This window comes from Phyllostomus discolor, chromosome 8 (assembly GCF_004126475.2).
Source record: "Phyllostomus discolor isolate MPI-MPIP mPhyDis1 chromosome 8, mPhyDis1.pri.v3, whole genome shotgun sequence".
Classification (NCBI taxonomy): Eukaryota; Metazoa; Chordata; class Mammalia; order Chiroptera; family Phyllostomidae; genus Phyllostomus; species Phyllostomus discolor.
Window position 1 is genome coordinate 69,735,769 of NC_040910.2, and position 19,784 is coordinate 69,755,552.

At 54.8% G+C, this 19,784-nt stretch overlaps 1 protein-coding gene across 4 annotated transcripts in view; it reads right to left on the reverse strand.

The window, feature by feature from the left end:
- Nucleotides 1–19,784, reverse strand: part of NTN1 (netrin 1) — a 194,685-nt gene that overhangs the window by 65,407 nt on the left and 109,494 nt on the right. For all 4 annotated transcript variants that reach the window (XM_036033001.1, XM_036033003.1, XM_036033002.1 and 1 more), the window contains exon 3: nt 3,271–3,459. In XM_036033001.1, coding sequence (XP_035888894.1) covers nt 3,271–3,459 — 189 coding nt within the window. The remainder of the gene's footprint in view (nt 1–3,270; nt 3,460–19,784) is intronic.

Here is a 19,784-nt window from a genome sequence, read left to right on the forward strand (position 1 = left end):
TTCATCTCATCTGACTTTGTATAGGACAACAGCCCACGCCGTAATGAGGCCTTCCCAGTGCTGTGAAATCGCGCTGAATAGCTGGAGAGTGCAGCCGCCTGTTCCCTGGGCATGTTTATTACAGCCCTTTGTGCGCACCAGCCCTGCCAGCCCCGGGCTGGTTCTAACCCACGGGAGAAGAGAAAGAACCCAACAAATTTGTTGCTATGAAACTTTCCAAATAGGGGACCGCATAATAACACTTGGAATCTAATGCCGTTGCTCCAAATGGTTCTTGTCTGGGTCCACCCCTGCTCTAAACTGAACAAGGCTGGGAGTCAGCCAGTCTCCAGGAGTGTATGGGTGGCCTCAGCACCCTGCCGGGCTTCCCCAGGCCCTGGGAAGTCAGGGGGTTAAAAGAGGGCCCCCATGTCACTGCTAACCTTCCCCAGGTCAACTGCCAACCTGAATCCAGAGCCACGGCCTGCTGTCGCAGTTCCCCTGTGAAATGCATCTGAAACAGGGCGAAGGAGCTTGGCCCTCACCTGAGGGCTATGCTGGGGCTCCCTGAGGTCAACCCCAGGAGGCCAGGACCTTGGGGGTAGCTCCTACAAACGAGAGTTTGGAGGCCTCTAAGAGCAAACCATCCGAGATCAAAAGATTGGGCCAAATGCTCCCACCAAAGGAATCATTTCCTGGAACCATCCAGCCCTGCAAAGACAAGACAGCAGACTCCGTGGAGGTGATGAAGACACCCCCCAACTGCAGATCTCAAGGGTACACATCCCTCAGGCAGCAACTGCACTGCAGCTGGCTCCTGGCAAGATTTCAGCGTCTCTCCTTGGTGAGAAGTGTCCTGTGAGGGAACTGAGGACTGAAAGTTCCCACATCCCCCAAGGGGGTGACACCAGGAAGAGCAGAGCAGAGGGGAGAGATCTGGAACCTTCAAGAGGTGCCTTTCCTCACCAGTGAAATGGCCAGGCTTTGCAGGCCACCTTTTCTTGCTGGCCACTCAGACAGCAGTTCTTTTAGGCATGTCTTTTTTCACCAATCGTGAAGCAGAGCCCCTCAGGTAATGCTTTTTCTCAACAATCAGTGTTAGGACTGGCCAGATAGTGTTTTCCTTCGCCAATCAGGTGGCAGGATCCTGAAAGCATTGTTTTTCCTCACCAATCAGGACACACTGAGAGTCCTGCCCTTTCCTATCATATTGCCCCAGAAGGATACACAAGCATCCCTCTGAGCAGAATCCATGCAGACATTTCTCCTCTTCTGTGGGGTCTTCTCCTGGTGCTCCCACCAAGGCTGGGGGCAGCTGCTGTCCAGGGCTAAGAGGGAGGACACAACCACTAAGGATGGACATGCATCTGAAATAGTAAGATAGGACCACACCCTGGTTTGCCTGCATCTTGTCCTCCTGGAAGCTGGGAGTCCCCACACCTTTTAACCAGAGTGGCAGAGCCCCAGAGGACCATCTGCATGTTCCCAGAATCCTGTGGCTTCTGGACATCTCACTCACTGCAGCAAGAGGCCACAAGGGGCCCTTACCCCGCCCCCCACCATGGCAACAGAGGAGAGGTGGGGCGGCAAACAGCAAGATGGCCAAGGCCCTGATCCTTCCTGTCTCTCCAGGGGACGGGCCTTTCCTGTAACAGCAGAAACTGACATGACAGTATGTGGCCACAGAGCCTGGACCTTCTCACCTACTGGCAGATTTCTCCATTTATCCAGCTGAGTGGCCACTTTTGGTTACCATTTCTTGGCCAAATCCCCAGGAAATCTATGTGCAAGCAGTTGTTTACAAAACCCTGGCTTCGATTTCTTCTGTAAATGAAACATAACAAACACTTGGGCATAGGTGAGGGAGCTGGACACCTTCCAGTTATGTCCTCTGAAAACCCAAAGCCCTCTGTCCCCGGTCACGGCCCTGCTCACGCCTGCCTGCCACTGTAGGCATTTCTTGGATCCCTTGCCCAGGCCACCCCTCTCAGCCCCTGTTCAGTCTCCTGGAAGATTCTCACCTGGATGAGTTGTTTTGATGTGGAAATAGCCCAACTACCTTTATGCTTAAATTTCTCTTGACAACCACCAGAGGCAGCCTGAAGTCCACAGATCTGAAAGGAGAACTAGCCTGGAACCACCTGTTCATTTGGAATCCAAGGGATTTCTCCCAGAAGATGCAGACTGGGAAGCTGTTTGTTCGGAGCAAAGCGTTCCACTCAAGCAAGGCTGGCTCCATGGGCCCCGTGCTCATACGGACACATGCTTGGCTGAAGCTCTGCTGTTGCCATTTTGAAATTCCTAGTAATTCCTGAACAAGAAGCCCTGGCTTTTCATCTTGTTGGTCCTACGCACAAGTGCCCGACATCTGGTGGATTTCCTGTTAGGACGATGATACTTTGGCTTCATCCAAAGGCTAAGTAGTGGCCACAGACAGATTTCTCTACTATAGCGCATCATCTGGGCCTGAGTCCACCACGGCATGGGTCTCTCAAGCGTCACAACCCTGACTGTGCTGGATTGTGGCCCAAGAGCCCTCAGAGACATCGTCTTGGGAAGCCACGCTCACAGCAAGCCCTGGCTCCAGGCCCGAAATTCTGCACCCAAAGAACCCTGATTCTCCAAAATGCTAACCTGGGATGGGGGTCCCACTTCTGCCCCAACGCTACTGAATTCCCTGGCATTTCATCACCTCCTCCGAGTCAACTCATCGGTGTTTCATGTTTATTAGTGGGAGAAAACAGCAGAAAGTTAAAACGTTAGTGCTTGCTCCAGTGAACGAAAATATAGTCTTCCGGCTCCCTTTAATTTTTTTGTCCTGAGAAGTAAAGCTATTTGCAGGTGGATTGAATGTTCCTTCTGAGACCCTGCCCCTGAAGCCTGCGGCACAGGGTCTGTGTCTGTGCGACCGTTGGGGGGGCGGGGGGAGGTGTGCACACATCCAAAAAAATCTGTCTGCCTGGTTTTGGTAAAATAGAGCCCTTTGTGCCACGGTAAGCCTGGTGAACGTGACCCCCGCCCTGTGGTATGCAGCACACCTGTGCGGAGGAACAGGCAGCTGGGAGGGGGCGGGGCGCCTGGCCGGGCGTCCTGCACCCTTGCAGAGATCACACCTTCTCCTTTCTTCTCCTTGGAGTCATTTCTCCATCGCCCCTTTGTTTCAGTCTACACCACTGAATACCAGGGGGGCCCTGCGTGGGCTTGTGTGATCATCAGAAAAAGAAAGAGAAAAGAAGTGCTGAGCAAAGACAGGGAAGCTGATGTGGCCAAGGCCCCACCCTTACCGCCTACCTTTGCAGGCCTTCCGGTGGGTGATGGGTTTGCCCATGTCTCGGTAGTAGCCCTCCTTGCAGTAGTGGCAGTGGCGGCCGGCCGTGTTGTGGCGGCAATTGAGGCAGACGCCCCCACTCTTGCGACCTGACAGCTTGTAGAGCTCCATGTTGAAGCGGCAGCGCCGGGCATGCAGGTTGCAGCTGCAGGCTGTGAGGACGTAGGGAGAGTCGTCAGTCAGGGGTGTGGTGGGGGAGCCTAGGGTGACCGTGCCCCCTAACCCCCTTTCCCGCAGGCCAGGGAGAGCTGTTCTTGGGCTCCCCTGCACATATCTGTACACTTATGGACCACCTGGCCCTACCTGAACCATGGCTGAGACTCCTGCTCCCTCCCAGGTGGAAATTTTACTTCCCTCCATGGTACACACCTCAGAGTGGAAGGGTGGACTGGGCATCCTCCTTGTGCCCACATCCTGCTTGCTAGGGGCTGAATCGTGCCCCCCATTCATGTGCTGCCCTAACCCCAGGACCTCAGAATGTGACTGTGTTTGGACATAGGGCCTTGAAAGGGGTAATTAAGTTAAAACGAGGCTGTTAAGGGGGGACCTCACCCAACGTGACCGGGGCCTGCAGAAGAGGAAACTTAACACACAGTGAGATCGGGGGACACAAACACAGAGGAAAGACATGTGAGGACACAGGGAGAAGGTAGCCACCTGCCAGCTGGGGAGACAGGCTTCAGGAGAAACCGTCCCTACCAGCACCTTGATCTCAGACTCCCTTCTGCCGGCTCCTTCTCCCTATACCCTACACACTCCTCAGCAACCAGCACCATTTCCCCTCTGTTCTGATGCCCTCCAGGGGGGCCTTGTTTGCCCCTCATGGCCACAGGACCGCCTTTGTGCTTCTGACTCCCAAGTCTGCATTTCCAGCTTCCACTTTGGGGTCTGCACTTAGGGTCTGCTCCAAGTCCAGTCACTCCTCTCCATGCTGCCCGGCCTGAGCCCCCGTCTCCTGAGCTGAGACCTCCATGCTGCTCTGAATGAACACTGTAACCAGCACGGGCATCCTCAGCATCAATCCGAGGATGCCCTTCACCTATGGACATGTTTTCACAGCCCCCAGTTTTCCTCCGGATAAAGTCAACATCATTTCACATGGCCCCCAGGGCTCTGGATACCGGATGCTGCTTCCTCCTCTCACTCTTATGCTTCAGCGGCAGCAAACTTTCCAGTCTCCAGAGTACACCCTGTGTGAGGACCTCCTGCCTGCCCCTCTATGACTTTCCCTTTGTCCCTTGCCTCCTAGGACCCTCTTCTCCCAAGCCCCCTCCTCATCTGCCTGCATCCTTCTCACCCTCCAGGTCTTGGTCACAGGGTCACTTTCACGCCCACTTTCACCTCCCGCCAGCCTGGCTCAGGCACCCAGCCCAGCCCCCACCCAGCCCTCCTCCAGACGCTCACTGGGAAGCTGAGGCCTGCCATCTACCTTAGGTCTCTCACTCCAGGGTAACTCCAGCCCAGTCAGGCTCACCCTGTGACATGATTTGCTTTTGTGCTAAGCTTGTTTAAATCACATTTTATGTAATTTCTAAGGAAATAGATGTTTAATGCCAGACACTTGAAACACCTAAGCAGGAAGGAAAAACACTGCACTCAGATTTCCGATGGCTGTTAACACTGGGGTCCACCCTTGCTGCTTTAATCAGCATTGGCTCAGCTGTGGAGCGGTTCGATTCTTTCTCACAGACAGTGATGGCACGTGTGCATCTCAGGCTCATGGCCTAGTTCCTCATGGTGGCGACTATGTTTCAGTGTCAGCTAACATTCTTCACAATTTTGGAAGGTCGTCTACTGCCTGGTGCGCGGACATGTGCAGCGAGCTGCTCGGATCCGCAGTGGGAGCATGCAAAGGCAGGGCATCCCCGAGCTGGGCAGTTAGGTCGTTTCCAGTCTTTCACAATCATAAACAACACATCGATACCCACCTTTGAACTCACGAGTTTATACTCTGCTCTGGTGACTGTTGTACAGCAAATTTCTCACAATAGAATTGGTAGTTAAATTTTGGGTCTACATGTTTTAAATTTTTAAAAATATGTTCATTTATTTTAGAGAGTAAAGAAGAGAGGAAGGGAGGGAGAGAGAAAGGGAGAGAAAGAGAAACAGAGAGAAACATTGATTGGTTGCCCCCATACACACCCCAACTGAGGATCGAACCCACAATCTAGGTATGTGCCCTGACCGGGAATCACACTCCCAACCTTTTGGTGTATGGGACGCTCCAACCAACAGAGCCACACCAGCCAGGGTGGGTCTACATGTTTTAACCAGGAATCCAAACTGCCAAATTCCCCGCAAGGAAGGCTGTCCTGGCTTGCACTCCCATCAGCAGGATCTGAGAGCTCCTATTTCAACACACCCTTGAAAAGAATAACAATATGCATTTGGTATCGGCATTCTTTTTCTTTAATCTTTGCCAGTTTGTCTGGAAAACACACACACATGACTTTAATATGCATGTCTTTGATTACCAGTGGGGCTGGGCATTTCCCCATGTTTGTTTTTCTCTTTAGATTTCATTTTTTGTGCATTGCCTGTTCGTGCCATTTGCCCAGTTTTCAAACAAGGTGTTGTTTTTTTCCCCCCACAATGTCTGGTGCTCTTAAATATAACAGATTAAAAACTGTTTGTCTTTTCTACTATACAAGCTGCAAATATTTTTACCAGTTTCCTAGCTATATATTACTTTTGTGGTTTTAAATGAATATTTGCCCTTTTAATTTTTCTGTGAGGTTATCAGCTTCTTTAAATATTCTCCTTAAACTCACCCCCCAAATCACACACCCCGTTTAGTCACTCAGTTTACAAATACAGATGGACAAGGGATTTAGCAGAGGCTCCGTGGGGAGACAGAAGACTCGGGCCACATCTTAAGTCTGGAAACAGCTGGACCCCAACTTAGGTCACAACATGACTCCTGAGAGCTATACACGCATCCCTCAGCACCTCCAGCCCTTGGGGCTGAGCCCAACTAAGTACAAAGGAAGAAGCTGCAGCCCACCAGCACTCGAGACTGTGGTACATACACAAGTTCATCGCCCCTTTGAACCCAGCCAGTCCAGGATGACAGGGAGGCACTCAGAGTGGTTAAGTGACCTACCAGCCCGGGACCACCAAGCCAGTAAGTGGGGGGGGGCCCAGGACTGGAACCCAGTACCGGAATCAGGTCTTTCCTGCTAGCATAGAAGTCACAGGGCCTGACACGCCTGCCCAGGGACGGGGATCCGGACGGACCAGCCAGGCCTCACTTCCACAGGCCTCTCTTGTACTGGGCAAGCTCTGGGCAGCAGCGTCTTCTTGGTCCTTCTTGGAGGCACAGGCTAACCCTATGTCCTCTTCTCTAAGGATGGCTCCAGCTGCCCCTCATTCCCCCAATGGGCCCATCCCAGACTCTAAGCCCTTCCTGGGAGCTCAGCCCCCATCCCCACCCCAAGGAAAACCCCGGGCTGGGCCGGTATCTCTCTTCCATATGCACCTTACACCGACAAAAGGTTCTTCCCAAACAAGTGGTCACACAAAAGAACACTCAGAGGCTGAACATCAAAAGGCAGGGCGCCCTTCCTCCCTCCTGCTCTTGGAGCTGTCAGGGGACATCAAGTGGCAATTGCCCACGCTCGACCTTCTGCAAAGTATTTTACAGCTTGTTTTCTTTTCCCTTTGTTTTATTTTCTCTGCACAAATGGAAAAATGCATCAGGCAAAGCCGCTCACATCTGGATCCCTCGGCTCCACACAAAGATGTCACCTAACTCCCAGCCCGTCCCCAGCCCCTTTCTCAAGAGAGACACCTTAATCCCTTGTGCCTTCCTGTTTATCTCCTGCCTCTCTTGGAGGCAAAAATATTGGGTATTAGTTTCATTATCAAATTTCAAGGCGGGAAGGAAAGGGCAGCCTTGTGAGAACAGAGAGGTCAGCCCTGGGGAGAAGGGTGGGGGCGGGGCAGCACAACTTCTGAGGAACCTTCGTGGGCTGCCCTGTCCAGGGCTCCCCCAGCCACCCAGAGAGAGCTGGCCTGGTCTGGACCCCAGCTCTATGCCTCACCCAACTGCCATGTGGGGATCACCAAGGGTACATCACGTGTGGCTGCATTTCAGACCCAGGGGCGTAACATGGGGCAGGAGGGGAGAGGAAGAGAACCCCCACACGCACTTCTTACCCAGAAACCTGACAGGAAATGGGGCCCAAGCGATGAGGATCTATTTTCTTCTCTGATGAAAAGTTCTTCTCGGTCCTATTTTAACAAATGCCGGTCACCACCATCCCTTAAGCCTTTCCAAACATCTCCCACCAGGCTGGACTGTTCAAACCCTCACCAACACAGGCCAGTTCAATTCAACACACAGTGAGGTGCTCCAGCTACATGCCAGGCCCTGTGTGGTGAGCCATGAGGGAGACCAGGGTAGCCAGTGCACTCTCAGCTGTCCAGGGCACCCCTTCTGGTGGGGGTGGGGGGGACAGGTGAGCACTCCCAGCAGCAAGCTCTTAGATAAAGAGGCACAAATGCTCTCCTCAGCTGTGTGGGTTCCTGGAGCCCAGGAACAGGGTTTGCCCTTATACGCTCCAGCCCAGAGCAGAGCTCAGTATGTTCTTTTTGCACAAATGAGAGTGGGAAAGAGTAAGTCAGAGAGAATGTGAAGGGATGGATGGATGGCGGATGACGGACGACAGATGGGTGGGTGGGTGGGTGGACAGATGAATGGATGATAAATGAGCGAGCAGATGAATGGATGCATGGGTGGATAGATGGATGGATGATGGACGGGTGAGTAGGTAAATGGATGGGTGAGTGGATGGTGGGTGGGCGGATGAGTGTAGATGGATAGGTGGAAAATGGGTGGATGGGTGGGTGGAGAGACAGATGGATAATGAATGGGCTAGTGGTTGGATAGGTGGAGCAGTGGATGGATGACAGGCAGATGGGTGAATGGGTGGTTGAATGAATGAATGGGTAGGTGAGTGGAGGGGTAGGTAGTAGGTAGACAGGCAGGACAGAGGGAAGATTGTGCGGTCTGCCCAGACTACGCCCTGACAAGGCATGGTCCTGTGACATGTGGCATTTCTTTTATTGTTGCTTTGAAGTACTTAAAACTTGTATTGCTACTCTAACTTGTCAATGTAGCTTTTGCTGTCCAAGTAGACTGCAGTACTTTAAGGAGAAGAATCCACCTCTAGGATGCCCTGGACTCCTCTGAAGACCCTTGCAACAGGGGCTGACTCCACATCCATTGGTTTGGTGAATTTACCAAACACAGGTATTGGCCCTTTCTCGAAAGACCCTGGTGAACTAACCTCCCACACACCAGGGCTATCCCAGGCCCAGAAAGAATCCAGCGGATAGATATAGTTGAGCTATACCCCGGCCCTGTCTCTCAGGACATCTGGGCCTGGCTCCCTTGCATTTCACGTGGCTCAGGGGCTTTCCGTGGAACAGGCAGGTCATTGGTGACGAGCCTCCTCAGAGGCTCTGTGCTGGGCCCAGGGACCCTGCTCTGCCCTGTGAGCACACAGGATCACCCAGCACTCCCCACTCCCTTCCAGGCAGTTCTTTTGAGAGGGTTGCCCCACGTCATTTCTGCAGCATATCAGGGAATTTTGGACTGACATATCTGCAGCTGAACAGTCCAAAGTAACTGGCCCACATACACGCCATCCACAGGCTGGGAGCTTTGCATGCAAGAAATTGGTGCCCAGTCCTGGGGCTCCCCATGCCCCCAGTAAGCATAGTTCAGACCTGCCATGATTAGCACCCATTTCCACGGGTCTGGGCCACACAGGAGATGGGACTCAATGAACACTTGCAGGGTTGGGTGGGTGCTGCTTCTCTCACCTGCTCTTTTGCTCATTTTACCTGGGGCTGCTGAGTGAGGACCACAAGATCGGCTCACCACACAGTGCTCACAATTCCTGGGTGGAGGAGGCAGAGAGGAGTGCAGCGGTGGTGCTCACCTGGGGGCGAAGGTGTCCTCCAGCAAACATCTGACAGTATTACAGTCACTCTCATGTATCACAACCAGGGGAGGAGGTGCTGCTGGCACGGGGGGAGCAGGGGGAGGGGCCGGGCAAAGACCAAGGATCTGCTAAACGTGCATGGAGCAGTCCCCCACCACAGAGTCATCTCGCCCAAAATATCAATAGTGCCAAGTTTGTGAAGCCCTGACATCCCCACACCCAGGGTATGTGAATTTTTGCCTCCCTTTGCTGCTGCCAGGCCAGCAGCTTTGAATGCAGCCCTGGGAGGTAAGAAGTTTTCAGTTTCAACGAATGTGAATGCTGACTGCAGCCTTTCAGAGGACCACAGGCTGGTGCTGAGTGCAGAGGCGGCGGCGGCAGCCCAGCCGGGCAGGCAGACGGGCAGGCAGACGGGCAGGCAGATGGAGGCTGCCCTCAGAGCACTCCTGCCTCAGAGGGGACGCACGCAGTGCCTCTGGAGCCACACAACACATCTGCAGCTTCCGACCAGGCTGAGTGCTCTCTCGGGGCTGACACCTGGAGGGGCTGTTCCTCTTTGCTCAACCAGGGACGAGACGGGGAGGACAGGGCCAGAGAAGAGACTCAGAGGGAGTAGTCTTCCAGCCCTGCTGCAGCTGCAGTGCGCACAGGGTCGCCCTGGCACCCGGCGCAAAGCAGATCCTGATTCAGGAGCCCTGGGCTGGGGCCCAGGAGTCCTCACTTCCAGCCAGCACCCAGGGGATGTTAGTGCTGCTGGTTGGCAGAATTGGAACCAGAACTGAACCAAAAAGGACTGTCTGGGGAGAGAGTCCCCAGGAAAGTGAAGGGGAGAGTCTGCAGAGCGGAAGTTGCATCGGTGCAGCGGGCAGAGGTCGGTTTTAAAAGGAACGTCTCCTTAAATGATTATTTCAGAATAATAAAACTATTTGAGAGTTATTTTTAAACATTTGGGATAACCTTTACTTCCTTTTATTTACTACTTAGTTACTCTATTTGGTATACTATTTATTTATAAATTGTTTGACCCTTGTTTATAATGAATTTTAAGAGACCCAGTGGGTCTACTCTAAGCCCAGTTTTCAGCTTCCCCTGAAATGACCAGGCTAATCAGTCACTGCTCCCCACACACCTGGCTCCCGCCAGCACCTTGCGACACTCTGAGCTGGTCTCTCAAAGGATTCCTTTAGGAGAGGGGCTGAGGCAGGAGTGGCCCAAGTATTTCCAGGGCCTGGACCTTTTCGTGTCTGCAGGTGAGCCAGACATAAGAGAAATAATCGTACATGTGGATACATAGCAAAACAATCGAAGTGCACTTTACAAATGGCAAATCTGGTAGTTCATGATTTATCTATTCATTCGACAAATATTTACTGAGCACCTACTATGTTGCAGACACTAGGCGAGGCACTGGGGATAACTGAGCAGGACAGATGTGGTCCCTGCCCCACTGTCTTTGAAGATACCTGGTGTGATAAAAGTCCAGTTAATGCTGCTGACACTGACACCTCATTCCCAGGCCCACCCCCACCACCGAACATAGGGCTTAATGCTTGTCGCTGGGGACATGGCCCAGCCAGATGCAATGCAGCGGTGGCCTGGCAGGGTGAGCCAAAGAGACGGGGCAACCATGAAGAGACAAGAAGCATCAGCCAGGGGCAGTTTGCTTCTAGTCAAGGCTCTAGGGTTTGTACACATTTGAGGGGTGCTTGTGTCAATGTTAATATTGAGGTGACTGTTGAAAAGTGTCACCTCACCACAGCCAGGGTGACGTGACGGGACGACCTGTTCATCTGAGAGAAGAGAGTCCGTGTCCGTGCGGAGTGAGACAGAGCCCGGGTGAGGGCAGACGTCCTGTGGGACTCTCGGGGGCCCCACAGAGCACAGGAGGGAAGATGCGGCACCTTCGAACACGAGATGGGGCCACCGCGACATCCCCGGCAGGACCGGCTTCTGCTTGACTTTCGTTCATTTCCCGTTTGACAAGCACACACAGTGCCCCTCTGGAGAGAGAAGCACAGCCGCCACAGGGCCGGCACTCCTGTGCTTCTCCCTCCCGAAACTTTGCCCCCTCTTCCTTCTCCCCAGCTCTGGAGTTCAATTCAGGTAGCCATTAACTCCCGCCCCAGACCCCGACACGTGACGGTCCTCAGACTCGGGTGCCCAGAATCACCAGGATGCCTGCCGGACCCCAGACAGCTGGGCCCACCTCCAGCAGCCTCTGATCCGCAGGTTGTAGGGGGGGCCGGAGACTCTGCACTGCTGACATTCCCAGGTGAGGCTGAGCCACCTGGTCGAGGGCCACACTTGGGTGACAATAACCACTGATAATGCAGAGGAGAGAAAAGGTGTCTGAAGACAAGGCCCTCGGAGCCCACGTGTGATGTAATTACCAGTACGTAACGATCAAATGGCATGCAAGGCAGCACAGACAGAGGAGAGAGCTGGACCTGACTTGGGAGACCTGGGGCCTGGGTGCCAGTCCTGGCCCTGCGCCCCACCCACACGTGCAACCCTGGAAAGCCCACAGGCCCCTCTGAGCCTCCAGAGTCTCATCTGAAAGATGAGAACATCGGGTCTGAACCTCAGTTCTTTTCAGGCCTAAACGTCTGTAGCTGCAGGACGCCAAAAACTCCTGGGAGGAAGGGGTCAGGTTCACATCAGCAGAGAAGCTCTGTGTGTGGGGGAGGGGGTACCTGGGAGTTCGGTGGGGGGTGCTCCAGGTGTGAACACGCCACAGGGGTGGGACCATGCAGGCAGGTGACAGGGCTGAGCACTGAGACCACCACCAGCCCGGGTGAACCAGTGATGGGGCATGACGACAGCGTGACCCTGACAGGGCATCTCGCAGGCTTCCGATCTCTCTGCGTGATCACTTCAGCCTCAGAAGGAGAGCAGCTGACAGAACTGGTGACCGACCACCTGGGTCTTCCAGAAGGACAGGGTGTGGCAAGGATCTTCTCTAGGGCACTGGGCAGAGGAAACCATTCTGAGGGAGAATAAAGTAGCCCCTTTTTTAGGCATGTGGGGTTCCCCAGGAAAGCCTTGCTGAAAAGATTTCCAGAAGGGCAGTTGGCAGCCGGGAGCATCCCGCTGGGCCTGGGAGCTCCTGAAGCCGAGGCCTCAAAGCGGGGAGCCCACTGACCCCTCCGACGGGGCCTCCTCTGGGAGACAGGGGCCAGCGAAGCCACAACCTTGCCTTTAAAAACTCCAAAACTTGAACACAAAGCCTCTGACCCTGGACAGCACCTGGGCCTTATCTCTGGTATCAGAAATAGAGTCCACAAAAGGTGGATCGAGGTGGTGGGGAAAACGAATTAAAAAATAAAAACAAAAACGGGGAAGCGTTTTGGCAAACCAGCCCCCACTCCCGGCAGGCGTGAGTCAGGGAGGCTGAGTTCCTGGCCCAAGCGGCTTCAGATGGTTCCCGATAAAGTCCCGGGAGATAAGTGGCCTGTGTTTGTTGAGGGCTTAGAGAGCTTTAGCTGAGTCCCGCACAAAGGGGCCCTCTGTCAACAGTCCTTCAGGCCACTAATAGGGCTGAACAAACACAAGGGTAACAAGCTCTTCACACCTGTGGGGCTTGGGAAAGGCCTGGCCCCTTTGTCAAGATGTCAGACAGAAGAGCCCAGGCCCAGCCAGGCCCTCCGGGGCTTCTGGAGAAGGGACCCGGGGATGGATCTGGGGTCTGTGCGTCTTGCCGCCTTCCAGCAGATAGACGGTGAACTCCATCTGGGCTGGGAGACCAGAGCGGCTGATAAAGCTACGGTCCATTCTCAGAACTGGGATCAGGGCCACAGGGAGGATTAAAAGTAACAGGGAGCCACCACTCCCCACAAAGCACAGCCACAGCTTGGCGGCTTTCTCTTCCACTGTGTGGGGCGACCAGCCCCTCCCCGGTTGACGGCATGGAGGCCATCCCCCCGCATCGCCTTGACCTCACCATCATATTTTCCACTGACTTTTTTCTCTGTAAACATCTCAGCCTTTTCTTTCCCCTACCCTTTTTTGGCTGCTGCACCACCGCCCCCCCCACCACCACAACCCCACGCCCAGGCTGTGAAACAATCCCCTCCTAACATCTCCCAGGCCTCTCACTGTGGAGGAATAACTCGGGGCTCCTGCTGCACAAACATCCTGCGCTCTGCAGAGGAAATGCCACGCGAAGAGGCCTGTGTAAGCGGAGCAGTCCTCAGTTCTTTGTCTGCAGCGGCGGGCCTCCCCCAGGCGGCCAGGGGAAAGTGGCCCTGCCCTGTCACCTCCCTGGGGACTTCAGCCCCGGCCCCCTGTGTAGCATTCCCAACCCCAACCTCTTCCATCCTTAGACCCTCTTCAAGCTCTCCTCTCACCTCATCACTGCCCTGTTCTGGAACTTTCGGTGGTGTCTACTGACTGACTACCAGACATCAACTCTCTTGCCCTTCAGAGTACTGGTTTCCACATAGAGATCCAGACATGGGGTCTTGCTTCTTCCTTATAATAGGACCCCATAGGAACAGCCCTGTCCCCTCCCATCACACCCAGCGTCCATCAGCCAAACAGGGGGAGGGGATGGTGTCTTCCAAGGGCAGAAGCAGGCTCTTGGGGTTGGGGCAGGCTTGCAAGGAGTCCAAGTTTACCCTCTTGTCACAGAAGAAAGGAGAAAAATGAGGCCCCAACAGGCAAAGCGACCTTGCCTAGGACCTGGCACCAGTTAGGGGGCGCCCCTACCCCGGGGCTTTCCCAGAGCCCCAGCACGGTGAGGCAAGGCTAGCACGGCCACAGGCAGAGAGAAGTTTGGTACCTCCATGGCTGTCGGAATCTATTTTGGAAGGCCTAGAATTTCCCAAGTACAAGAAACCTGAGCAAAGCTGCCCCCACTGCCACGACCTGCGCTTTGCCTGTGGCTCGCTCCCCCTGCCCAGATGCCTGTCTGGCAGCACGAGGCTTCCTTCCAACCGTTTCACATGGAGGGGGTGTGCACACTCCCTGTGCTTTATGGAACAGACCTATGAGCACTGACTTGTCAGCCGCACCGGCCAAGCCGGCCCCTGCCTCCCTGGAGTCATTTCTGTCTGCGAGGGGTCCCATCACGGAGTCTGGCACAGGCCAGGCTGCAGAGGCAAGGCTGGACTCCAGCAGGAGCGGGAGGGGCTGATGGCAAGGACGGTTTGATGGCTGGCCATTGACTCTGTGCTCCTGGCCCCAGGCAGGAAAGCATGCGACTCCCAGGACACCATCCTCATTCCCGTCACCCCCATCTCACAGCAGCGTCCCTCTCCCCTTGACTAGTTATTTAGTTCAACTCTTTTTTGGGCTTTTCAGCTCGGAGACCAGCCTCACCTACAGCCTAAACTGCTCCAGAAATGCGACACCACGCACAAAGCCAGGTTAGCCCAACAGTCCAAGGTTCTCTCACGAATGGGGACAGGCGGCGGCCGGGATCCCCTGGGCCACTCCGGGTCAGCACCGACATGCCCTCTCATTCTCCCAGCTCACTTGCCAACTGGGGTGGCCAGAGTTAGCAACTAGGGAGACAGGACACCCAGTTAAATTGGAATTCCAACCAACATTTCTCAGTAAAAGTATGCCCAAGTGCTGCTTGGCTGTCATGTCTCCAGCACCTTGTAGATCCCGGTTGAATGTGTGCTTTGCCCACGGTCTGTGATTTTACATGACAATTTCTAATTAAAGGGAATGCTAATCTCCTCAGCACCTGAAAGCCCCAGAAGAGGTTACAAGGGCCCTCACCATCATATTTTCCATCAATGGGACCAGCGGGGACGAGGCCTGTCCGGGCCCCAAGCACTGCCTGACTCTCCAGGTCCCGTCTGGCCAGTGCCACACTGTCCGTGCTCAGTCGCCCGCCCTTCCCCAGCTGCTCCAGGAGAACACAGTCCCTGTCTGAGGCCACACGGGAAGGCGAGAGAAGGGAAAGGCCTGCCCACCGAACAACCCCAGGAGTGCTCTCCTGGCCGCACACTCCACCGTCCGTGCTGAGCAGAGAGGTCGCCTCGCTGTCCCCAGCAGGCTCTCAGGGGCCCCGGCAGCCCCCAGAATGCCTCAATCCCACACTCGGACCCCCAGATGGAATCAAGCTGCTGTTCAGGCAGAAACAGGAAGAGGAAGCCAGTTATGACCGGAATGGCCCAAAATCCTTACCCAAAAAAGGCCATTTTCATCAGGACGTGCTTCCTGGTGAAAACTGATCGGACTCTGAACCCCAATTCTGAATCCAGCTAGTTTAACCAGACCAGTAGATACAATTTATGTAGATATCAGTGAAGTGTTTATGAGATTACAATTAATTAAACACCATCCTATCACTGAAGAATGCAGGTGGCTTGCCACAGAATTGAGAAAGTGACAGGGAAAGGTAGGCGCCAGCTGAGCAGGAATAGAATGGGCCACCTGGGAGCGCGGTCCACCACTCCAGCAGGCGTCCAAGCGGACACAGGACACACCAGACCGATGCAGCCCCTTCCCTCTCTGAGAGCCTTCGAGGAGACACTGTTGCGCCTCTGGGCTCTGAGAACCTTCCAGGTTCAAGGCCAGGACTGGCCTCCTTAATGTTCTTACACTTGTGTCTGTGAAGGGTCTTCTGGGAAGTCTTCCAGTCCACATGTGACCCTCAGTCCTCGGGGCAGGGGTTGTGTGTTGGAAGAAGACAGGAGAGGAGCTTGCCTGTGGGCAAACGTGGGGGATTTATTTGCAGACTTATTTGCAGAAAACGAACCAGTGGTCCTTCTGGAGCCATGTCCTAAGTCATCAGCTAGAGCGAGAGAGCAGGGCTGGGGGACCATAGCCACCATCCTCACAGCCGAGAGTCAGTGCTGCCACAGCACCGACAGCGACAGCGGTGGGGGCGTGGTGGGGGGCTTCGTTTAAAAACTAGCCAGTCTTTCAAGGTCTCAAAGCTCTATGGCAGAAATGCACCAAGAGAGCTGTGTGCTGAGGGACCTCTGGGGGAGAAAGAAGAGAGAGCCGAGCCCAGGCACAGCCGGAAGGCTGAGGTACGCAGGCGGTAGGGAGCAGAGGGCTGAGGCAGGCGGTGAGGGCAGCGCTGAGAGTTGGAATAGTTTATACTTGGCCGTCTCAGCCCGCTTTAGCTGCCCCACAGCTGTGACAGGTGACCCGCCTGCCGCCGTCTCCATGCGCCGAGATAAGCACCAGACACCTAGGGTCACATTTACACTTCGCAACCTCCCCTGATGCAGGGATCCCAAGTGGCCCGCCCTGCACCTTGCTAAATGTCCTCAGCTTGCCCATCGTGAAACACCCACCAGTGCCCCCCAAGGTAAGCTGTGGAGACAAGGGGGAATGGGCCTGAAACAGTGTGGAGGACTCCCAAGGGGCCTCCCAATTCTAGACAGCGGAAGCCACCCTACCTGTGCCTTCAGAAGCCCCAAACCCTACCCCTTTCCTCTCCTCGGGAGACACGAGTAGAAAGCTAGTGCAGACACATCTGCTCTGCACACACCCGATACTGCACAGCTTGACACGATTCTCACCCAAGGAGGCCATCAAGTCAAAAACGTGAAGGCAGCAGGGGCCTACTGTCAGGTGCGGCGTCTTCGCAATGTAGTCGCCCACAGTGGGTGAGGAGGGCCCTGTCACTCCCGGTTCACAGGTGAGGACCGGGAGGCTGCTGAGGCTGCTGGCTGTGCCCACACAGCTCTCCTCGGGGACCAGACTGGACCCGGCTCGGCTCCAGCTCAGAGTCCGGCCGGGTCCTCCGTCTCCCGGCTGCACACGGTGGGGTCAGCCCTCCCCTGGCCCTGCGCCGGGGACGCAGTTGGCTATGGAACCAGAACAGAACTGTTTAAGGCACAAGCTAGGCTGGGCAGGGGTTGTTTTATGACAATAGTTCCCCTCAGGTAAAGTCTTTGAAAATGTCTTTTCTTGCCCTAAAATTAGGGGCTTTGGGAGCCAGACAGGTTCCTTGTACAAGTGTGGGGGGGGCAAGCGGGGAACCCACATGTGAACGCCCCACAGTTCTTGGCCCTGGTACTTTTGGCTGCTTTGGATTTGGTTAATTCCCTGGGCGTCCTCTGTAATTCCACAGTAATATGGCTTTAATTGTCCCCAGAGCGGGCCATTCTCCCTTTATTGTGCAGTAAACTTCCCTCCAGAGTTCAGGTTTCATTTTGTGCGCCTGCCCCAGCCAGGGAGCAAGGAGCCCAGCCAGGCTCTGCTGTCCTTCATGGACAGCCTCTCTTCTGGCCAGCTAGCCCCTTCTTGTCCCTAGGCTCAGAGCTAGGACACTGAGCCGACCTGGGGCGGATGCTAGGGCCCCCAGGGGCGTGGAACAGTGGGAAGGAGGCAGGGACACTGGGCTGTGGCTCTGTCTGGAAAAGGAATTAACTTAACAAATGCAAACAAGCTGTAACAGCAGGATTCATTAGGCCCAGCGGGGACTTGGTTTCATCCATTTGCTGGTCTGTTTCATCAGCAAACGCCACTGAGGCAGCAGTAGGAAGTACCAAGAGGGGGATCAGGGCCTGTTAGAACCTTCCACCTGTGCGACCTGACCTCTCCCAGTCTCGAAAGAAACCGTAATTATAAGCACTCCTGTATCAGATGAGACAAGGCTAGTAAAACACAGCACAGAAGGTAGGCTGGGAGCTGGGTGCATGAGGGTTTGATAGGGTCTGTCAAATACTAACACGGTGAACTTGACTTTGAACAGGTTAGTTAACCTCTCTGTGCCTCAGTTTCCTTATCTGGAAATGAGGACAACCATGGTGCCCGCCTGTCAATAGCAGTGGACACAGGGGACCAGTACCTGAAGTACCATTCTGACAACACTCTTCCAGGCACCTGAGGAAGGTCTACTGGATGCTGGCAACACAGGGCTGAGGTGGTCTGTGACCTGGACAGGTTCCTCACCCCTTTGGTGACAGACCCCAAAGCAGGCAGGGGAGAGCCTTGACGTCTGCCGGCCTCCATCCCTGGGGGAGCAGGGGCAGCCCACCTCTGAGGACCCTGGCAGTTTCACACTCACTTGGCACGGCTGGCACCGGAGTTCTAAGGGGTTCTCAGCATAACAACCTTTCCTTCCCAGAACCTAAACCTTCAGAGCAGAGTCAGAACCGTACAGAAGGGGGAAAACCTCTCTGAGCAGCCGAAGTGGTGGTTGCCAGGTTTCCCCACTGAGGCTGATGCTACTTAGCCCCAGACGGCCATCTCCCAGCTCTCCATACCCTTCACTGACACAGGATTCCAACACTGCAAGGAGGAGGAGCTGAGCTCAGGCGGCGATGAGCAGAAGACAGCCAAGAGGCAGGGTGAGACCCACATGCCGCAAGCAGCAGCTGGCTGGGTTCCCTCCGGAGGCCTCTGCTGCAGGTGGGGGCGCTGGTGGAACAGAGCTTCGGAGCCAATCTCTGCGCCCCTCCCATCCCAGCCGGAGGAAACAGCTTCCAGGGGATCTCTTCCCCCACCTACGGCCCAGGCTCCTCCTCCTGACCCAGTCACCTGGCCACACCTCTGCTTTCTCTCCCCTCTTCAGCCGGCCACCTTATAGGGTGCTGGGCCACACCAGCGTCCATCTGAACAAGTCAGGCAGGCCCCAGGCCCTTGAGCGTGTGACCCTTTACCACCATGACCTTCTCCCTCTTCCCTATTCCCAGCCAAACAGCCAGCCCCAGTGGAGGAGTCACGCCTCGGGGAGGTGGACACTTCCCCCAGTCCACCGCCAGAGAGTCTCCCCAGCCCCACCTCAGTCCCTCCTTGCCTTCAAGCCTTAGCTCAGAGGTCCCTCCCTAGTGAGGCCTGCTCTGAGCACTCACCACCTCAGCCCCCACCCCCTCCTCCACAGCATTTATCATCTTAACAGCAGCACATCCTTTACGTATTTTGTTGATTATATCATAGCATATGCATGCTTTACATATTTGTTTACTTACCGTGACTCCCTCATGTAGAATGCAAGCTCCATAAGGGCATGGATTTTTTTTTTTTGGTCTCTATGTTCATTGATATACCCCCCAGGGCCCAGACCATAGTGGCTGGGACACAGTAAGTAATATTTGCAAGTGAATGAATGAATGAATGAATGAGCCCTTAAGACTTGTCAACTCTCTCCCACTCGTTGGAACTGGATTGACGCCCTATTTCAATACTCCCCACCCCCTTCAAACCTCCACCCCACCGTCTCCCCGCTCATCGCCACAGTTGCAGTCTGCAGCCTCACCTTCTGTGTCTCAGAGAAGACAGAAGCTATTGAACAACAGCTCCTACAACCTGCTGCTCCCAAGCTGGAAGCCGCCCTCATCGGGGCTGGCACCCTCCTCCCTCCCCCTGTACAGAGCCAGTCCCCTCCCTTGCCACCCCTTCAGGGAAAATGAACCATCCCCTCACCCTTCTCACTCAGGTACTCAGCCTCTTCCTTTTGTCCCCCTTCATCCTCCAGCTCTCCTGGCAGTTCTGTTCAAATCACGCCTCTTGGAAAGCCCTCCCTCCAGCCTCCATCTCGCCCCAGCCACCCTCTCCCTTGGCCTTCCCAGCTCAGTTTCTCCACTGCCCCCCTCCACTCACTCTCCGTCTAC